The sequence below is a fragment of the Eutrigla gurnardus genome (assembly GCF_963514095.1).
Source record: "Eutrigla gurnardus genome assembly, chromosome: 2".
Lineage (NCBI taxonomy): Eukaryota > Metazoa > Chordata > Actinopteri > Perciformes > Triglidae > Eutrigla > Eutrigla gurnardus.
In genome coordinates this window covers 29,562,989-29,582,156 of record NC_139916.1, presented here as the reverse complement: position 1 = coordinate 29,582,156, position 19,168 = coordinate 29,562,989, and the positions used below count along the sequence as shown (strand labels likewise).

The window sequence follows — 19,168 nt, the reverse complement described above, 5'->3', positions numbered from 1 at the left end:
GCATACAAAATAAGCAGGAAAACTCACCAATTTGTAAAAACAATCCAATAAGAATAAATAAATACATCAGACACAATACACCTTTCATATATCTTGGTTAGTTCACCTCATTTAGGTATGCCACAATGCTTCTGCTTCTGATCATCTTGGTTTCAGTTTTATGTTATCCGGCACATCATAACTTGAAACTCTGAGTAGTTGCTATGTATTTATATGTATATATGCATACATTATATATGTCTGTATACACACAAACACACACACACACACGTCAAGAAAATATTTAAACATGATGAATTAAATATGATGAAAATGTCTTTTTATAGTGCTGAGCTCTTGACCAGTGTACTTTGCTGTTCCAAGTACACCACAAGTCAGAGAGAGGGTGAAGATGATCAACCTGTCTATGAAATAATTTGGTAATTCAATTTGAAGAAGTTGCTAAAAATGATGGTAGAGAAAAAGGCAAGAACATACATTTATAAATCATATACATATACAATCAAGAAATGTGTTTCTTTAACATTTTTAAACTGATTGCCGTATGTTTTTGTACCATTTTAAGTTTTAAGTACATAACATCGTGAATCACACTTATTTTGGCTAAGATAATCATCATATGATATGTTCATATGGTGCCATGTCTAATCATGATTTGATCACAGCTTTTGCCTGTTGACACCTATTATGACTTACTTGTGCATCTGTACCACTGCTGACTGTGTGTATTGTATGTGTTGCATCTCACCTTGCCCTTGTTAAAGTAGTGGATGACTTTGCGGCAGAGCCCCTCCTTGCGATGCCACTCCGACTGAGCAGGATAATGAAGGAACTCCTTCAGAGGCCGCTCGTCCCAGTGCAGCAGCTCCCAGTACAACAGCAGGGTGAACGCAGCCTCTGAGGACGACAGCAGGACAACAGTCGGACACCTTTCACACAGTGTGGACTTTAAGTGTGTGTGTTGGTTTGTGCTGTACCAGTGTAGTTTTCAGCCTGTAGATGCATGTCACACAGTTTGTGGATGTAGCGGATGTACATCTCCTCCTTGTTGATCTCTGACTTATAGAAATTCTGAGAAGATAATAATAATAACTTTACATTTCATGCAAAAGAGCAGCTCAAAGTGCTACACAAAACACCAAAACACAGGGAACAACAATAACAAATATCACATTACAATCTCAATGCAACAAATCATGAACTATAATACAACTACAATTAACCTGAGTTGAAAGCCAAATCATTTTTCAAAATTCCATGGGAGTTCTAGAGCTAAGTTATGCGTGTTCCACAGTTTAGGTCCATGAAAACAGAAAACTTTTAATAAAAGCATGTACCAGTATTCCAGCATTGTTTTAAGAGTTTTAAATTGTCTAACTTTAGCGATAGTCTCCAGGATAAAAAAAAGTATGTTTTTTGTGACTTGGTAAATGGCGTAATACAAGTAAGTCGTCGGCATAACAGTGATATTTGACAATTTGATAACGATGATGATAATGTTGCACAGAGAGAGCATGTATAAAGACAAACATAATCGAAAAATGCTTCTTTGAGGAACACCAATGACAAATGCCTGTGACACTCGGCTAACAAGAATTTTCCTTTCTGACATGTACAGAGAAACCAGTTCAGCACTGCTCCATACAGAACTATCCCTTTCTCAAGTGAAATGATTAAGGCCCCGTCCACACCTACAGAAACAATCTTTTTTTCTCCGTTTTTCCTTGGCGTTGTTTAAAAAAAAATCTCATCCACACGAAATCCACTGTAAACGAATCAGCGCACTGTAGCACATATTCCAGGCCCTTATGTGGCGCTGTTTCTGCTACAAAAATACACCAAAAATGCAGAAGAAGAGACGGTGCATGGGGAAGTAAACTCGTTGCTTGACCGGATGTTTGCTGTTGCTATGGCAACAAGTGAAAGCGATGGCTACTATCCACCCGATCAATAAACACCCATAAGATGACAATCTGGCCCATATAAATAAAACCAACAATAACCATCAACAGCTGTCATCCTAAGGACCTTAACGAGGTGTTGTCACATCTTGTGGTGGATTAATTAAAAAAATAAATGCGTACATTCATGGAAAGTTAGCTAGTGGTTGTTTGTTAGCATCGTAACCTTTTTTTCTCTGAATATTGCCCCCCTCTCTCAGCTCTGTTTTTTTCATATAGTGGCCCTAATACGTACAATGGAGTAGAATATCTGCTGTAGCACGATCACAAGCACGTAGTCCGCCATTGTTGTTGTTATGAGACATCGGGGGCGAAGAGGTCAGCTCGAGGGTCGAGGAGCGGGGCGATGATGTCAGTGTATGCGTTTTTGCCGTCTACATGAAAACGAACACGAAACGGAGTGGTGCCGTTTTTTCTTTTTCACCCTGGGACCTGGTTTCAAAAAAGTACATTTTCAGGCCCCGAAAACGCCAGATCCGTGTGGATGGTCGGCCCAAACGCAAGAAAAGACTTGCGTTTACACACAAAAAACGTTTCCATGTGGACAGGGCCTAAGTGATCAATAGAATGAAATGCAGCACTCAACGAGGCAAAACATCTTTTCACATACTTCTTAATCAATTTCTAAATTTGCAGCACCGTAGTATTTACTACACACAAAAGTAGTATTGTACTGTAAATAGTACTGTACTGTAAAGTACTATAAATAAATTAACAATTTACTGGGGAGAGTTTGTGAGTAAACATCAATATGAGATAAGTCTTACCAGGAGGTTAACAGTGCAGCCAATCTTCTTGTTCTCCGTCTCATCTCCCTTCATGCAGTCTCTGAAGAAAAGACTTTAACTTAATAAACAACAGGTTTATATTAAAAATGCTTTAATTTTTATTGAACTTATTTATTGAATTTAACATCTCTGAAAATTAACACTCGGGTATAAAAACACAAATTCCAAAACATAATCACATAAAAAACAACACAAAGGCAGCACAACAAAAACTGCAAGATTTCACAACATTAAGAGACGTCAAGTGTTCGCATTCATGTCTGATGGCCAGATGATTGGGTTGATTGAATTTAAAGTTGAGCTGAACCTCTTCCGTGTGGTGACGTACTGTATGTGGTCTTAAATCTGATACATATCCGATCACTGGCCATGCGACTGAATTTATTTGTGCTCCTCCAAGTCGCAGCCACAGATCAGATTGGTCGGATTGGTCCGTTGAAACTCCAGAAGAAAAATAACCTCACTCTTTAACCACAGAATATATCACAGTGTGCCATTATTTCGGAAACATCATGTTTATTCACTTTACATGAAAGCTAAAATTATTATCCATCCATCCATCCATCCATCTGTTCATCCATCTGTTCATCCATCCATCCATCCATCCATCCGTCCATCCATCCATCCATCTGTTCATCCATCTGTTCATCCATCCATCCATCCATCCATCCATCCATCCATCCATCCGTCCATCCATCCATCTGTTCATCCATCTGTTCATCCATCCAGCTATTTGTTCCTCCATCCATCCATCCATCCATCCATCCATCCATCCATCCATCCATCCATCCACCCATCCCACAAAATAATGATTTCATTTGTTTGTCAACATCAAATAACGTCTAAATTTTACATAGTTGCTACTGATCGACTACCTTTTTGCAGAAGCGTGTGTGTGTTACCTGTAGTCCAGCAGTCGCTCCATCAGCCGAGTGACTGAGGTCACGAAGGAGATCCCTGTCTCTCTCCATGTCTCCTGCTCAATCTTCTCCAGCAGACTTCAAGAAAAAAAGGCAAAAATTAGATGTTTCATCTATTTCTGTTTCAAACATTATTTTACGCTATTGAGCCGTGAGAAAACAGTGGTCATTTAAAACCTGATCCAATGCCACGATCCTACCATAACCAGGCCAACGTTGGTTTCCATTAACAAAATAAATTAGTCAGGCATACATCACAGAGTAAACATGGTTGCTTAACTTAAAGTGTAGAAAGATTCAACTCTGGTTTCACTGGATTCTAATCACTTGGCCTGTAAGAGCGGATCAGCAGTGGGAGACACAGCAGAATATACTTCTAAATGTAAGTATAGTACTCGTATTTCTTGTCAAATGCAGCTGGTTGCTGGTGACAGGAGTGGCAAAGGGTGGAGGTGGGAACAGCTGGTGTCGAACGGAACATCTCATTTTGTGGACTGCTTGGTCCGGCATCCTGTTGAACTGTTGAAACCTTTTTTGGCAATTTCCAGGCGAGAGTCACTTCAGACAAAACTCTGGAGTTTAGTTTCTCCTAAAGTCACGTTAACAAAACACACAGCACCGCCATGTTGGCAGGGAATAATCATTTATTATAAGAAGGCCGGTCCATGCTGTGAGTCTCCCTATGTGTGAGTGGTTTCGTACCTGGGGTAGGGCCCAAACAGCTGGGTTCTAGTCCAGCAGCACAGAGCAAAGCAAACACACAACAGCAGTGTTAGAGCAGAAAAACGGAGGGTTACTTTCTGTTAGCAGAGAGAGAGAAGACAGATTCACACTGGTTTAAAGACTTCTGTTGGAGAAACTGTGAAGGAAAATGTTTCTTACAGCAAACCGAAGAGTTCCCTGTAGTTCTCATCACCTTTCCCCTCAGACACCAAGCTGTCGAGCTTGTCAATCAGTTCAGCCTCCACCTGCGAGCATACATAAAAAAAATCAATTCAACTGAAATGTATACATCTGAAAGATACACAGCTGATCACGTGTCTGCACACGTACCTGTTTGAAGTTCCCGTTCTTGCGCTGCTCCCAGTCCATCATGTCGTGGAAGATGGGGATCATGATGTTTCGTACCTCCACCTGAGGAACCAGCGTCACTCCGAGGAACGGGCCGATCATACCGGGGATGAAGTGGATCTTGTTCTCACCTGTGACCAGCAGGCAGTAACAAGGTTTTATCAATCATGGCTGAAATAACCACTATTGCTGCTTTGTAGATGTTGTGAAGATGTATTGATTGTATCTAGCAACAATACATGTCGGCTGGTTTACCACAACTATATGAACTTAGTAGGTAATTGCATTAGAGGGGTGGTAGCAATGATAGAGACGCTATGGTAGCGACCTGTCAATCAGCAGGTAGTCCCGCCCAAAAGCATCCCCTGCTTTCTGGTCTGTTTGACTCTAAATGGACCATAATGTACTAAATGAACATCATGCTGGATTGAAGAAGACTTGAAACTAGAGATTGAGACCATAAACTCATGTTTACAATGTTTACTGGGATAATAAATCAAGAGAGAAGTAGGGTAATTTTCTCATAGACTTCCAAGCAACCAGACTTCTTTTTGTCACCAGAGGAGTCGCCACCTGATGGCCAGCAGAAAGAATGCAAGTTTAAGGCACTTCAGCACATCGAGGTTGCCGCCTGCTTGTCAATAAACTAAACTTCTAGCTGTCGTCTGTTGGAGAAGGTTGACTAGACCAGCTACTGGACTGGAGTGTTGAGCAGCAGATACTTGGAAGTATGAAGAGAAATCTTACCGAGGTTCTGCCACATGCTGAACAGTTCGTAGGTCATCATCACCCTCATGTCACCGTACCTGCAGACGGACAGAAGGTGCTATAATTATCACAGGTGTGTACTGTGAGTGAATGATAGAGGTCAATACAGGCAAAACTGGAACTCCTTCTATGATTGCAAAATGTAATTTGGGAGTTTGTGTAAATATTACTTTTATGTAAGAGCTACGTCAAAACACAGATGCTCCGACACCAGTATTGGATACCAGGACAATATATTGACCAATTTATTACAGCATTAAAAAGGATACATTGTTATTTCTGTTAATTTGTAGATGATTTATGATCAGTGCATTCACTCCTCCTCACCAGTGTTACATCACCACTACCTTTGTGTTACTTAATAGATTTTTTGGGGCTTCTAAATATAGTGGGAACTACACATCAGAACTCAGATACTCAATTAACATGACAATCAGTAAATCTAGCATCCTTTATACTGGTGGGTGGTAACTATACTTTACATATTAGGTACTTTTACTTTACTTGAGTATTTCCATGTTCCTCTACTTTCTAGATCTGGGAGGATTAATATTGTGCTTTTTACTCCACTACATTTATCTGACTGTTTATTGACTTCTTGTCCAGTGAAAACCCCGTAACTCCAGATGTGTTGATGTTGAGTGTTTGTCATGAACTGAATGATGAAGTGTTCCTTTATTCCACGTCACTTTTTGGAAGCAGTGTGCCCAGTGTGTTTCCACAATGTGTTGCCATAAAAACGAACGCATTTCTGTGTGTGTTCTTACTTGTCTAAGACCTTCTTCCTCTTAGCAGGACTCAGGTTTTCCAACTGTAAACTGGGCTGGTTGATGTAGAGCACAGCCAGACTGAAGTAGGAGTTCCACACCTGTCCACACACACACACACACACACACACACACACACACACACACACACACACACACACACACACACACACACACACACACACACACACACAAGGCTTCCATAAATCAGCTTGTCATTGTGTGAAAGTTCATTTTTAATTTAAAGGGATAGTTCAGAATTTTGGACATAAGACCTATTTTCCAAGTGAGCCGGTGTGTTCAAGACGTCTGGATTCGTTTTCAAGAAATTTCATTCAGTTCTTCTAGTTGCCGAGTTCGCTTATGCTATAGCTAGTGCGAGTCAATGGTTCTTAGCTAGACAGGCATTAAAAACAGTCTTGCCCACTCCACAGTGCACCCGAGGCAAATCCATTAAAACACTAGACTGTCGATGTACATATCTGTGTTGATAGAATAATATTTGAAACAAAACTAACCTCGCATCGCATGAATCATCCATTTTTTGAGGAACTAGTTTCTCAGCAGCAGCGGAACTTTACTTTGCTCCGTCGGACTCAAAACTCTAAGACGCGCAGCCCGAAATACTGCCCGTAAATAGGCAATTGAACCGGGCCAAACTGTCGACACTTATACCCCCAAGGCTGTCTGAAAAGCCCTCGGAGCTCACTCAAACACCGGGCAGCCCACGGCCACGCGAAGCCACAATTACGCACCGCGAACCTGGTCCATCCGGAGAACCGTAAACCCTCGGACGCGTTGCGGGGGATTCCCTCTTGGCACCACCAGTCTCCGTTTGTTCGGTCCCGGTTCTCAGCTCCAGCTATCTCGGTCTCCACAGACGCTCGTTCACGTTCTGCCCTTTGAGCATCCCTCTCGCGCAATTCTTCCTCTGTATATTCAGGCTCGTACAGGTACGGTTGGGTTTGGGTGGAAAAAAACTCCTCATCAGAGTCTTCAAAAGTTTCAGTATATTCTCCAAAAGTGGCCATTTCTGTGAGATTGAAGAAACTAGCACTGCAGGCTACTCTGCGTCTGTAGCAATGACAGCAGGTAAACAAACTATTATAGAACCGGTAACTTATAAGTGCTAGGTGATATCACTCCGCCGCTGCCATAGCCTACTAGGAAGTATGACACGCTGCTGCTGCTGCTGAGACATAAATCCTTAAAAATGCAAGGTTGGTTTTATTTCAAACATTCTATCAACACATATGTACATCGATAGTCTGCCGTTACGATGGATTTGCCTCGGGTGCACTGTGGAGTGGGCAAGACTGTTTTCAATGCCATGCTAGCTAAGAACGATTGACTTGCGCTAGCCATAGCATAAGTGAACTCGGCAACTAGAAGAACTGAATGAAATTTCTTGAAAACGTCTCCTTACGTCTCGAACACACCGGCTCAATAGGTCTTATGTCCAAAATTCTGAACTATCCCTTTAACCGTTTGTTTATCCAGGACAATCTGAAAGGGATGTTGAATCTCTTTGACAAGGTAACAGACTTCCAAACTAAATAGCAACAAGTTAAAAACATAAAGTTTCACAGGAAAGAGACAACAGCCTTCAAACAAACCAGCAACATTCAGTAGCAGAACAAATATATTCAGAACTCAAACAGTCTCACAGCAGATTGTAAAATAGTGACAAAATTGGTCTTCATGGACACCAACAAACGAATAGGGACTGACAACCAAATCAAATCAGTAGATTCAAATTTTGTGACGAAATACAGTGAGACTGTGGGAGAAATTATTCTTTATCCTGTTCATAAAGTCTTGCTTATAAAATAAAGTAGTTTAAAGTGTAACACTTTCACCCAAAACTGTGCAGGTTGTAGATGACACAATCCGGATAGTTTAGTCAGTAAAGAACAACGATAAAGAGGCAGTCATCCAGGATTCATAGAACCGTAGTTATATTCAGAACTTCCAATTGTTCATATATGATTCACAGCCTCATTTATACCACCGTTTATTACGAAAAACATGGAGAAAATTGATTTTCTGATTCATGGAGCAATATAAATAAATATTCCCTCCGCAAGAGCCTTTGACTCTAATATGTTAACAACATGAAACACGAATGTTGAACCTGTTTTATCCATGTTCAGATTTCTGATCTGGAAATGTATACAGATGATCACATTTTGAATATGATAATGCTTCATTTGCATATCTACATGTAGTAGAAACAATTAAGTAGTAATCAACTGGGGTTAAATGCTTCATTCACCTGTTTTCTCTCTTTAAAACAGCTGTGAAAGTGAATCACGTTGAAGCAACAGTCGGAGATTAAAGGTCGATGTTTGACACAAGCAAATAGAAGTAAATAGAGAAAACTCAGCTCCCCTTACCTCAGGTTTAGGTCCGGTTTGTGTGCATCTATAATAAGATAAGTGTATAGTGTGTCTCAGATAGAGTCATGTACCTTGAAGTCAAACTCTGCTTCGGTGAAGTTCTTGTGCAGAGCAGGCGACAGGTACTGAGCCGTGGTCAGGATGATGCTGCAGAGCAGGAACGCAGACAAACCAGTTTTTTAAGTTATTTCAATTTATTTGTTCGTTTCCCAACATCCATCCATTGTCTACCGCTTATCCTGTCTTCAGGGTCGCGGTGGGGACTGGAGCCAAACCCAGCTGTCTTTGGGCAAAGGCAGTGGAGACAGACAGGTAACCAGTCTATCACAGGGCTGACATGTAGAGACAGACAGGTAACCAGTCTATCACAGGGCTGACATGTAGAGACAGACAGGTAACCAGTCTATCACAGGGCTGACATATAGAGACAGACAGGTAACCAGTCTATCATAGGGCTGACATGAAGAGACAGACAGGTAACCAGTCTATCACAGGGCTGACATGTAGAGACAGACAGGTAACCAGTCTATCACAGGGCTGACATGTAGAGACAGACAGGTAACCAGTCTATCACAGGGCTGACATGAAGAGACAGACAGGTAACCAGTCTATCACAGGGCTGACATGAAGAGACAGACAGGTAACCAGTCTATCCTGTGATAGGGCTGACATATAGAGACAGACAGGTAACCAGTCTATCACAGGGCTGACATGTAGAGACAGACAGGTAACCAGTCTATCACAGGGCTGACATGTAGAGACAGACAGGTAACAGTCTATCACAGGCCTGACATTTAGAGACAGACAGGTAACCAGTCTATCATAGGGCTGACATATAGAGACAGACAGGTAACCAGCAGTGTTGTGTCAAATATTCAAACAATTCAGCAAGTATATTACAAAGATGCAGGGCAACCTTACAGCTAAGTCATCTTAGTATCTCACACAGTGGGTTTCAAACTAGGGGGTGGAGTTATGAGGGGGGGGGGGGGGGGGGGGGGGTATAAAAGAAAGATGCATCGTTCTTCTGCACTGCTAGCTAGCAAATCATCATGGACAAGTCTGTGAAAGGACTGCCAGGTAACACAGAAAATGAATCTACACCAAATGTAGAAGACTACCAAAACAAAGACAAGACAATATGACAAGGCATATCTGGCCCTTTGAAATTCTACATCCTGAACATGAAGAGAAGCCCATTGATTGGGGGTTCAAAAAAGTTCGGGAACCACTGATCTAACAGCATTGGTAGCCTGGTAGTGACGGTAGCGACCTGTCCGTCACAAGGTAGCCCCGCCCTAAAGCATACCCTGCTTTCTGTCTATTGTCTATAGCCGAATGCTAGGTCCACCACTGCCCTCATCCATTAGTGGTGTCCATCTTTGTATAAAAGGTCCCTCTAAGCATATAGGTCATTTTTTCCATTGTATAAATACGTCTAAGAATTGTCAACCACTCAACTTAAGGGTTGGGGTTCCTTTTTAAGCCTTCCTCTTATTGTAATTGCTTTCTTCGCTGCTGTTGGTATTTGTAAGAGGTACATCCTTTTCCTCATTACATGGGGCTTCCTCGAAAGAATTACCATCAGAGGGTCCCGTACACATTCAACCTCTGTACACTTTGTTCGCAGTGGAAAAATTGATATCCAAAAGTGACCTAACAAAGAAATTACATGTTGAATCCATCACGAGTCAGAGATGTTAGATGTGTGTGTCTGGGATGTTATTGTTGTGTCTTACTTGCTGGTGAGGAGCCTCATGACGTTCCAGTCGCGAGGAAAAATACTGAGCTTCATCAGATTTCTGAACACACACAAAATCTTCAACAAGAACTCCTGAAGAGGAGAAGAGGGGGTAGGAGTCAGTTGACCTCATTGGCAACATGATGGTGACATGCTTCCATTGGACGCTGCACTTTCTCATACCTTGAGCTCCTCCTTGCTCTGAAAGTTCTCTATCAGGTGCTGGAAGTGGATATCCGTCATCTGGCGGAGGAGGGACAGGAGGCAGGACACATATTCTCCCTGCCAATGGAAAACCAGAGGGGATAGGCATGTGAGACAATCACATGTGGGCATTTAGCAGGAAGCATACCATCAGAGATATTAGGCTCATTCGAGATGAACTGCGCCTCGCCTGGAAAGTAGACGAGAGCAGGCGGAGCAGCAGGAGGCGGAGCCTAAAAGCTGTGCTCCAGTCATAGAACAGGAAGTCATAGAAAAAGTTACATCCTGTTAGACGCAATCTGTAGGCCTTCTGTAGCTTGCATTGATTTATATTTGTTAATAAATATCTGTGGAATCAGAATCTGAATAATTTATTAATCCCTCGGGAAATTGTACAGCTGCAGTTACTTTATAAGAGAAAGAGGAGAAAGAAAGAGTCAAATAAGTAAAAAAATATAAAGTATAAAATAATGCCACTAAATATAAGTAATGTATGAACATAATGTATACAGTATAAACACTATAGTATAGTAGTGTATCGGCTGTTGAGGTAGTATCATAGAATCTAGTCCACAGAAGTTTGACAGTTATACTGTATTAAATGTGTATCTGATTTTTTTTATGTCTTAAAGCACACTGTAGGGTAATTGCTAGTTTTGATAAGGTCTATAACCTCTTTTATTGTTGTTATTATGATTATTATTAATATTATCAACCACATGACATGTTTGTTAACAGAGTGAACTTTTATTGCACATCATGGGACTAACAGCCCATGATCTAGCGTTAAATATTAGACTCACACAGGAAATTTGCATTTTCTAATAAATGTGGTGATTGTTTGCGGTGATTGCCAAAACTAAGAGCCAATCAGCTCTTAGATTCCCATTATCTCAGTACACTTTACACATTGAGCAGGACTAGAACACGCTCATGACTTTCAGAGTCAATACAGTTTCAAAGTCCCAACATCACCAGGAGCGTTACAGCGCAGAAGGAAAAAACTGCCTTATCATCTGCATTTGGGTTGGTAGCTACATAGCTAGCTAGTTAACTAGCTACTAAGTTAACTAGCTACTTAGCTAGTGACATCACTTTCCAGTGTCACAATCATAACAACAATCCCTTTTTTTCTTTTGCACCAGTCAAACAATCCCAGTAAACAGTTATGTCCCAATGTCCGTTTTGCTCCTATTGTGTTTCTATGGTTAAGACTTTGGGCCCTAGTTTCGTAGACCAGGCGCAGTCAGCGTGCAGCGCACGTGCGCCACGCCGACGGGGTGTGTGCGCCTGGACTTTGCAAGTTTCGTGCACCGTGCAGGCTAGCTCAGGCACACCTCCCGTCTCGCACCACACCGGTAAAGGGCGCTATGTTTTTTGTAAAGACTGACCGACCGACCGAGACTCTTGACGTATATCATCGTAAGCTTCGTTATAGCCTATTTGTTCACCTTCCGGCTTTAAACATCCACAATTTTTCAGAACTTGGTGTTTTATTTCTTTGTGCAAAAGCGACAAGGTGCAAACAATAAAACGAGGTGAAAACAATAAAAGTAGCCTTTTAAAAGTTTAAATGGCGGTGTTTATGAGTGGAAACCGGATAGCAGTCTCCAGCGGATGTAGTTAGCGGACCAATCACAGCCAATGCCGCTGCGTTGGTGTTGCGTTGGCGTTGCGTTGATGTTGCGTCGCCTCGATGCGCGTCTAGGATTTTTGGGAGGTGCACGTCAGGCCCTTGCGTTGGACGTAAGGGGGGTCCGCAAGGACGTAAGGGGTCCGCAAGCCCCCTTGCGTTGTGTCGACGCGGAAGCATAATGGTACAGACACACCAACTCCGGCAGCGACGGATATGGACGCAACGGACCGCCGAACGAACCGGCGAGTGGGCAGGTCTGTGTTCAAGTTGGATCAATTGGATAGACGTCCTGCGAAGTGGGCGGGACTTGAGTTTCGCTCTGTTTCCAACATGGCGGCCGGGCCACAAAGATCTCATTTTACAGTTGGACGGACGTCATTTGCATAAAGTTCAATCTATCGAACTTTATGCAAATTCACATACGGCGACAGGGCAGTCAACTCGACGTGCTTTATCCATCATGCGGAGCTCCTGCTCTACATAGACAATGAATGGGATCCGTTGACTTGACATCTGTTGCCGGAGTTAGTAGGCTCGTTCGGGATGGTCTTGGCTTGGCTTGACTTGACTTATCACGCCGACGAGAGCTGCGGGTGTCTGAGGGGGCGGGCTCTAAAAGAGACGGCAGCCAAACGCCGTCAAGTCGGACAACAAAATCAACGTGACTATAGTGCTCAAGCGATAGAACACAGCAGCAAACCAAAGAGGATATGTTTTATATATATATATATATTGATTTTACGCACTCCTGCTATATATATATATATATATATATATATATATATATATATATATATATATATATATATTACACACACACACATACATATATACATAAATACATATACACACACACACACACACACGCAAGGCAACATGTGGAAGGCATTATTGTTTCCCAGTATATTTGTATTATCATTCTATGTTTGTATTAACCAGACCTCACATATAATAGACCTACTCACAACACAATGCACGGAACTTTAGATCAAGCCATGAGATCAATGCGACCAAAATAAAAAGTATCATTTCACCACAAGGTGGCCGCCGAGTGCAGACCTGAATACACGTCATTGAACTTTTAACCAATGAGAACCATTCCGCTGTAGCGGAGGTGTAGACAAGCCGGTTGCAGCCACCGTTCACCGCGCTGCCAAGCGCCGCAAGAAGCGGCTCTTAAAAACTTGTTCTCGCGATGTTTTGGGTCACGTGATATGGTCGCGACCCTGTGACGTCTTTGCAGTCGGCTGCTAAGTCGGACACAAATTCTAGCCATCATGCATCGCTTTCAACCCACAATACATCACGTTAGGTGGCGCGCTGCAGGCGGCTACATCAAGTCGAACGAGCCTAGTGTGTATGTACCATAACACAGCCGATTCAGATCTTCACCAATCAAATGAGCTCCTCTCCTCTCCTTTAATGCGTTAGGGGAGGTTCACTGCAAGTTCCGTCACTTGACAACCCGATGACAGAAGCAGCGCCGCCGCTCCCACCACGCGCACGCGCTGTGCGTGCGTGCGTATCATAATAATAACAATGCCAATATTATATCACTATAAAAATTGTAGGCACATTTTAGGCATGTCTGTCACATAACAGGGTCAGGGCGCACAGCAGTAGACATAATAGACGAGCCGGCTGGGCCATTCATCATCATCATCACCGTCTTCATCATCTGCGCTCCACAGCTGCACCGGATTCCCCGTCCAACACCAGAACGGCGGGACACCGGGACCTCGCGTGCCGCTCAGACCAGCTGCAGCCCCAACTCCGGTTCCAGCTCACGGCAAAGTTGCGTGTTTCTCCACGGACAACAGGCTGCCGAGGCGCGAGACCAGCACGAGCTGCTGTATTTTTTTTTAAAGATTTTTTTAGACGCATTTTATTAGCAGTGGATAGATATGAAAAACAGGAGAGAGAGAGGGAGATGTTTTGGTCCGAGAGGCTGAGTTTCCGTTACGCGTGCCATCCGCCTTTGATCTGACGTCAGATGTGACGGGACAATCTATATAGATATAAATTCACGTGTTGATTCAATTAGTTGCATTAAATAGTGTTTGTTGTGATTATTTATTGCATTTAAATGTACCTGGAACTGTGGAAACCTGCCTGTGAGGTCTTGGTGACGTGTGCGCACTGCGCGCCGGTCAGCCAAACTGCCACTCCGCCAGCTGTGATTCGCCTTGAATGAATGGACTTTATTTGCGCCCTAAGCTGCGTTTCAATAACAGTTTGAGTCGCCCTCGCTCACTTGCCCTAAGCACTTGCCCTCGGGGGAATCCCCGCCGCCATCTTAAGGGCTGTTCCAATTCCCTGAACAGCTGAAGTGAACTCCGTGAGATCGACCCTTGAGGGCTGAGTGATCGAGTGAACAACGATAGTCACTTCAGAGCTGTATATCACCCACAATGCATTGCAGTGGTGCACGAAAAATATGTCCATGCGGTGGCGATAATGAACCTCAAACACCATTGTCTGCTGTCTATTCATCACCAAGGAAGAAGAAGAAAGAAGAAAGTAGAAAATGAATTAAATTTAATTCATTTTCTTAAATTGTGCAGTTAGACTGTCTGTTGCAGAGTTATGGCAGAGCCCACCGTTTACAAGTGTAAGTATATAAGCCGACGTATTGCCATCAAGCGTAGAATACGTCTTCGTCTCAATGAAATGAGTCTCCACATATTCTGTGTAATTTGGAATAGGCAGTATAGCGCTACTCCAACAACGTGTGGTTGATCCATGATTGTCTGGGCTGTTAGTGAACGAGGGCAGGTGTGTTCCATTTACCTCTTTCACTCCCCCTCCGCCCTCTTTCCCTCCGCCCTCCAAGTGGCCTCCGTGTGACGTCATAGCAAGGGCTGAGGGCAAGTGAGCGAGGGCGACTCAAACTGTTATTGAAACGCAGCCCTAGAGTAGACTAGAGCTGCATTTCAATAACAGTTTGAGTCGCCCTCGCTCACTTGCCCTCAGCCCTTGCCCTCGGGGGAATCCCTGCCGCCATCTTAAGGGCTGTTCCATTTCCCTGAACAGCTGAAGTGAACTCCGTGAGATCGACCCTTGAGGGCTGAGTGATCGAGTGAACAACGATGGTCACTTCAGAGCTGTATATCGAGGGCGACTCAAACTGTTATTGAAACGCAGCTCAGGTTTCGGAGAGGCTTTTTGCTACGAAACTTCCGCTGCATCAAGCTGAATCTGTGATGCCTCCCCCTGCTGCACCGCCACACCCATCTTGGCGCAGGCGATCCACCAAACTGCCAAACTGACCGTGCGCAAGGCTGCGCAGGTCGAAACTTGCATTGCGCCGGCTCCACCACCCTGCAACACCCTGCGCTGCACCACGAAACTAGGGCCCTTTGTTTCAACATCTTTCTGAAGACTTTATTTTAATTATATTTCTAAAATATGGTCTAAATCCACGTAGCCTAATACATCTTGGTGTATGAGAGCTAAAACACCAGAAGAGAAAAGACGTCTCCTGCTCAGTTGGGAAGTTTTAAACACATCATGAAAGTCAATGGAAGGAAAAATCAATTCATGTGCATGATTAAAATAACGATCATGATGCAGAAAAATGGAATTTTAGTTTTTCAATTTTTGCTTCATTATCTGGCTCATGCTTCCAATCAGGTAGCGAATAAAGTAGAGCCAATGCCAGTGAAGACTCTTTGTTTTTCTGCTGGTTCTTCTTTCCCATTCCACACCGCCCGTACCGGTGTGAAGGCGGAGCTACGGGGCGAGATGGGGATTGAGCCAAAGGTGACAGGAGTGAAATATAAATGAAGAATGATAGAGTCATGTAAGAATCAATCAAGAAGATATTGGTATTGGTATTGAATTTGCACGTGAAACATAAATCTAGAGAAAGACCCAAACCTGGCTGAGAAGTGGTGCAGTAGCCTACACATTTATGTACAATGAATTAAGATACACATAGTTTTTCTCTGGAAATACATGCAACATAGATGCAAAGAGGGGCAAAACAGGAACTTTCATTAAAATGTTTAAGCCGTGCAAACAGAGATGGTGGTCGGTCACAGGACATATGAATGGATGGATAAGGGGAGGGCAATATGGACATAATACAAACAAATATGTAATTTATAATTCTCAGATCAATGAGCCAAATGGTTTTCTTAAACTTTAAAACATGTATTTTTCTGCTCAAATTGGGACAGATTTCAAGTCTAACTTGTACTAAAGATGTGAGGACTGTGAAGGAGGTTTTCAAACATGAAGACATTGCCCAGCCCGAGGACGGGTAGAGAGGGAGTCGGGTAACAGATGGAGGAGGTGAAGTCGTAGTAGTCGTATTGTTAGTTACTAACAGTGATCTCCGCGGTGCACTGCGGACAGCGTTGACCCCTTACCGCCTCCTGCGATTGGCTCTTGCTCATGATTGACAGCAGGGTCTGCAGGAGGACGTCCAATAGGGACTCGACCATCATCTCCACCTCCTCTTGCACCGACGTTTCCTGGAGGAGGAGTTGACAGGATAAGAGGTGTGAAGGGAATGATACAGAGAGGAGAGGGTGATATGGTGGGAAGAGGGAGAGGGAGAGAAGAAGAGCAGGAGAGAAACATGATTGATTTATATTTCAGATAATGTTGTGGGGAGGGCACATTTCTTATTGTTAAATGTCACATAATTGCTATTTGATGTAACCAAGTTTCTACATTTTGAACCAAAGATCACTTTCATCACAAGAACAATAAAGACACATGCTTCTATTTGGTTCGTCACTTTATTCTAAAGGCTCAGAAAACACTGAACCGTCACGAACATCAATATTTCTATCTACACTTCACTCAAACTCTGCGATAAGAAGCCATGTGACCAAGTATTGTAATGCGTTGACCGATTGATTATTTATGCTTATTTGCATCACTTGCACTAGACACTGGAGAGGAGGCGGGGCTTACCTCCATGTAGACGCCAACAAGGTTTCATTAGTCAAGGCCAAAATAACCACTAATGCTGCTTTGTACTGTACATGTTGAAGTTGCAGATACACCAGAAAACCAAACACCCACCTGAGTTCAATACGGTGAATTTCACCAAGCTGTATTAACTGGATGTAACAAGACACACGTCAGCTGGATGAACCAAAATAAACTATGTAGCTGTGATTTAATCTCAATAACCAGATAAAAGGATGCTGAAATATCTCCATAATGAGGGTGATCAGTAAAAAGTCTGAAGTAATGCTTTGTTAGGTCTGTCTGCAAGACAAGCTAACTATATTTAAAATGCTTGTTTTCTGAAAGGAGTCTGGTTGATGGGTGCTAGGCTATGCTAACATTGTAGCTGCTCCATCAACACTCCAAATAAGGTCATCTAGACGTAAATACAGCAGAGACCTTGTTGTTTGGACCACAGACAGTCTCTGGTCTGGTCTGGTATAGTCTGGTCTGGTCTCTGGACTAATGTGAGCTATTATCTAGACCTCTGGGGGACCACAGACAGTCTCTGGTTTCTCCACATAGTCTGGTCTGGTGTTTGGACTAATGTGAGCTACTATCTAGACCTCTGGGGGACCACAGACAGTCTCTGGTTTCTCCACACAGTCTGGTCTGGTCTCTGGACTAATGTGAGCTACTATCTAGACCTCTGGGGGACCACAGACAGTCTCTAGTTTCTCCACATAGTCTGGTCTGGTCTCTGGACTAATGTGAGCTACTATCTAGACCTCTGGGGGACCACAGACAGTCTCTAGTTTCTCCACATAGTCTGGTCTGGTCTCTGGACTAATGTGAGCTACTATCTAGACCTCTGGGGGACCACAGACAGTCTCTGGTTTCTCCACACAGTCTGGTCTGGTCTCTGGACTAATGTGAGCTACTATCTAGACCTCTGGGGGACCACGGACACAGAAAAAGACATTTGTTTCCTCCATTTCTGGTTCAACAACATCAGGACAAAAGGAAGAATCTCAATGCTGAATGGCTTTAGACACAGAGTCATGCCATTTTTGGCTTGAGTTGAAATATTTCAAGTAAATTTATTTCACATAATCGCCTCATCAGTGTTTTTCTGTGTAAACTGTTAAGTTCAAATGTTTGGATTCATTTAACCTGTATGTGAAGCACCATGGGATTTCCTGTATGTTACAGTTATTATTATTATTTTATTGTTCATTATAAATATTAACATTGATATATAATAATACAACAATAATAATCATGGTTTCCTCTTTTTCTGGGATTCATTTATTTAAAAAACAAGAATGTGTATCCGTTGCAGCTTAAGAGCCGAATGAGAAATCTCACATCAGACCTCCCAAACATGGACACACATGTAATGTGTTTAGCTGTGTGTTATATGAGTATATACTGTGTGTGTGTGTGTGTGTGTGTGTGTGTGTGTGTGTGTGTGTGTGTGTGTGTGTGTGTGTTACCACTGAGCTGCTCTTGATAATAGAGAATATGGAGCTGAGTATTCCAGAGCAGATGAGCAGCTCTTTCTGCTGCCTCAGATGGAGATGGATGTGGTGCAGGACCACAGGAAGCAGGATCCTTCGAGACTCTGAGGACACACACACACACACAGTTTAGTTCAATATTTATTTCAGTAATACATTGAGTAGAGGATGTTTTCAGCAGATTAATACCTACATTGGTGGTGTGGTTACAAATATATTCTGCCAACATGAGCTGAGATTAAATGTGAAGAATGAAAAATGAACACTTATGTCTTCAGGTGACACCATCTGCTCAGGTACTTCCGGTTTTCGTGTTTTTTGGCCCACAATACAGATTAGCGCCGCCTGTTGTTTTGGAGACATTACATCTCGCGCAAGCGCAGAACGTATGGCGTCGGCTGTAATTCCGTAGGTGTGAACCGCCCATGTCGTTGTTCGAGTCGGCCATATTAAGTAGCCGACGCCGAATTTACCGACGCGAGTCGGGC

General features: G+C 42.9%; 1 protein-coding gene across 7 annotated transcripts in view; it reads right to left on the bottom strand.

The window, feature by feature from the left end:
- The window catches only part of LOC311023379 (dedicator of cytokinesis protein 3-like), a 229,237-nt gene that overhangs the window by 16,642 nt on the left and 193,427 nt on the right, over positions 1-19,168 (bottom strand). For 5 of the 7 annotated variants that reach the window (XM_084025178.1, XM_084025181.1, XM_084025184.1 and 2 more), the window contains 14 exons: positions 18,657-18,784; positions 16,587-16,733; positions 10,599-10,697; positions 10,414-10,508; positions 8,746-8,821; positions 6,276-6,376; positions 5,488-5,546; positions 4,723-4,871; positions 4,552-4,637; positions 4,372-4,398; positions 3,652-3,747; positions 2,729-2,789; positions 978-1,071; positions 749-897 (listed from right to left, as the gene is read on the bottom strand). In XM_084025178.1, the coding sequence (XP_083881304.1) occupies positions 749-897; positions 978-1,071; positions 2,729-2,789; positions 3,652-3,747; positions 4,372-4,398; positions 4,552-4,637; positions 4,723-4,871; positions 5,488-5,546; positions 6,276-6,376; positions 8,746-8,821; positions 10,414-10,508; positions 10,599-10,697; positions 16,587-16,733; positions 18,657-18,784 (1,367 nt within the window). The remainder of the gene's footprint in view (positions 1-748; positions 898-977; positions 1,072-2,728; positions 2,790-3,651; positions 3,748-4,371; positions 4,399-4,551; positions 4,638-4,722; positions 4,872-5,487; positions 5,547-6,275; positions 6,377-8,745; positions 8,822-10,413; positions 10,509-10,598; positions 10,698-16,586; positions 16,734-18,656; positions 18,785-19,168) is intronic. The other 2 variants (XM_084025180.1, XM_084025179.1) reach the window with 2 other exon arrangements.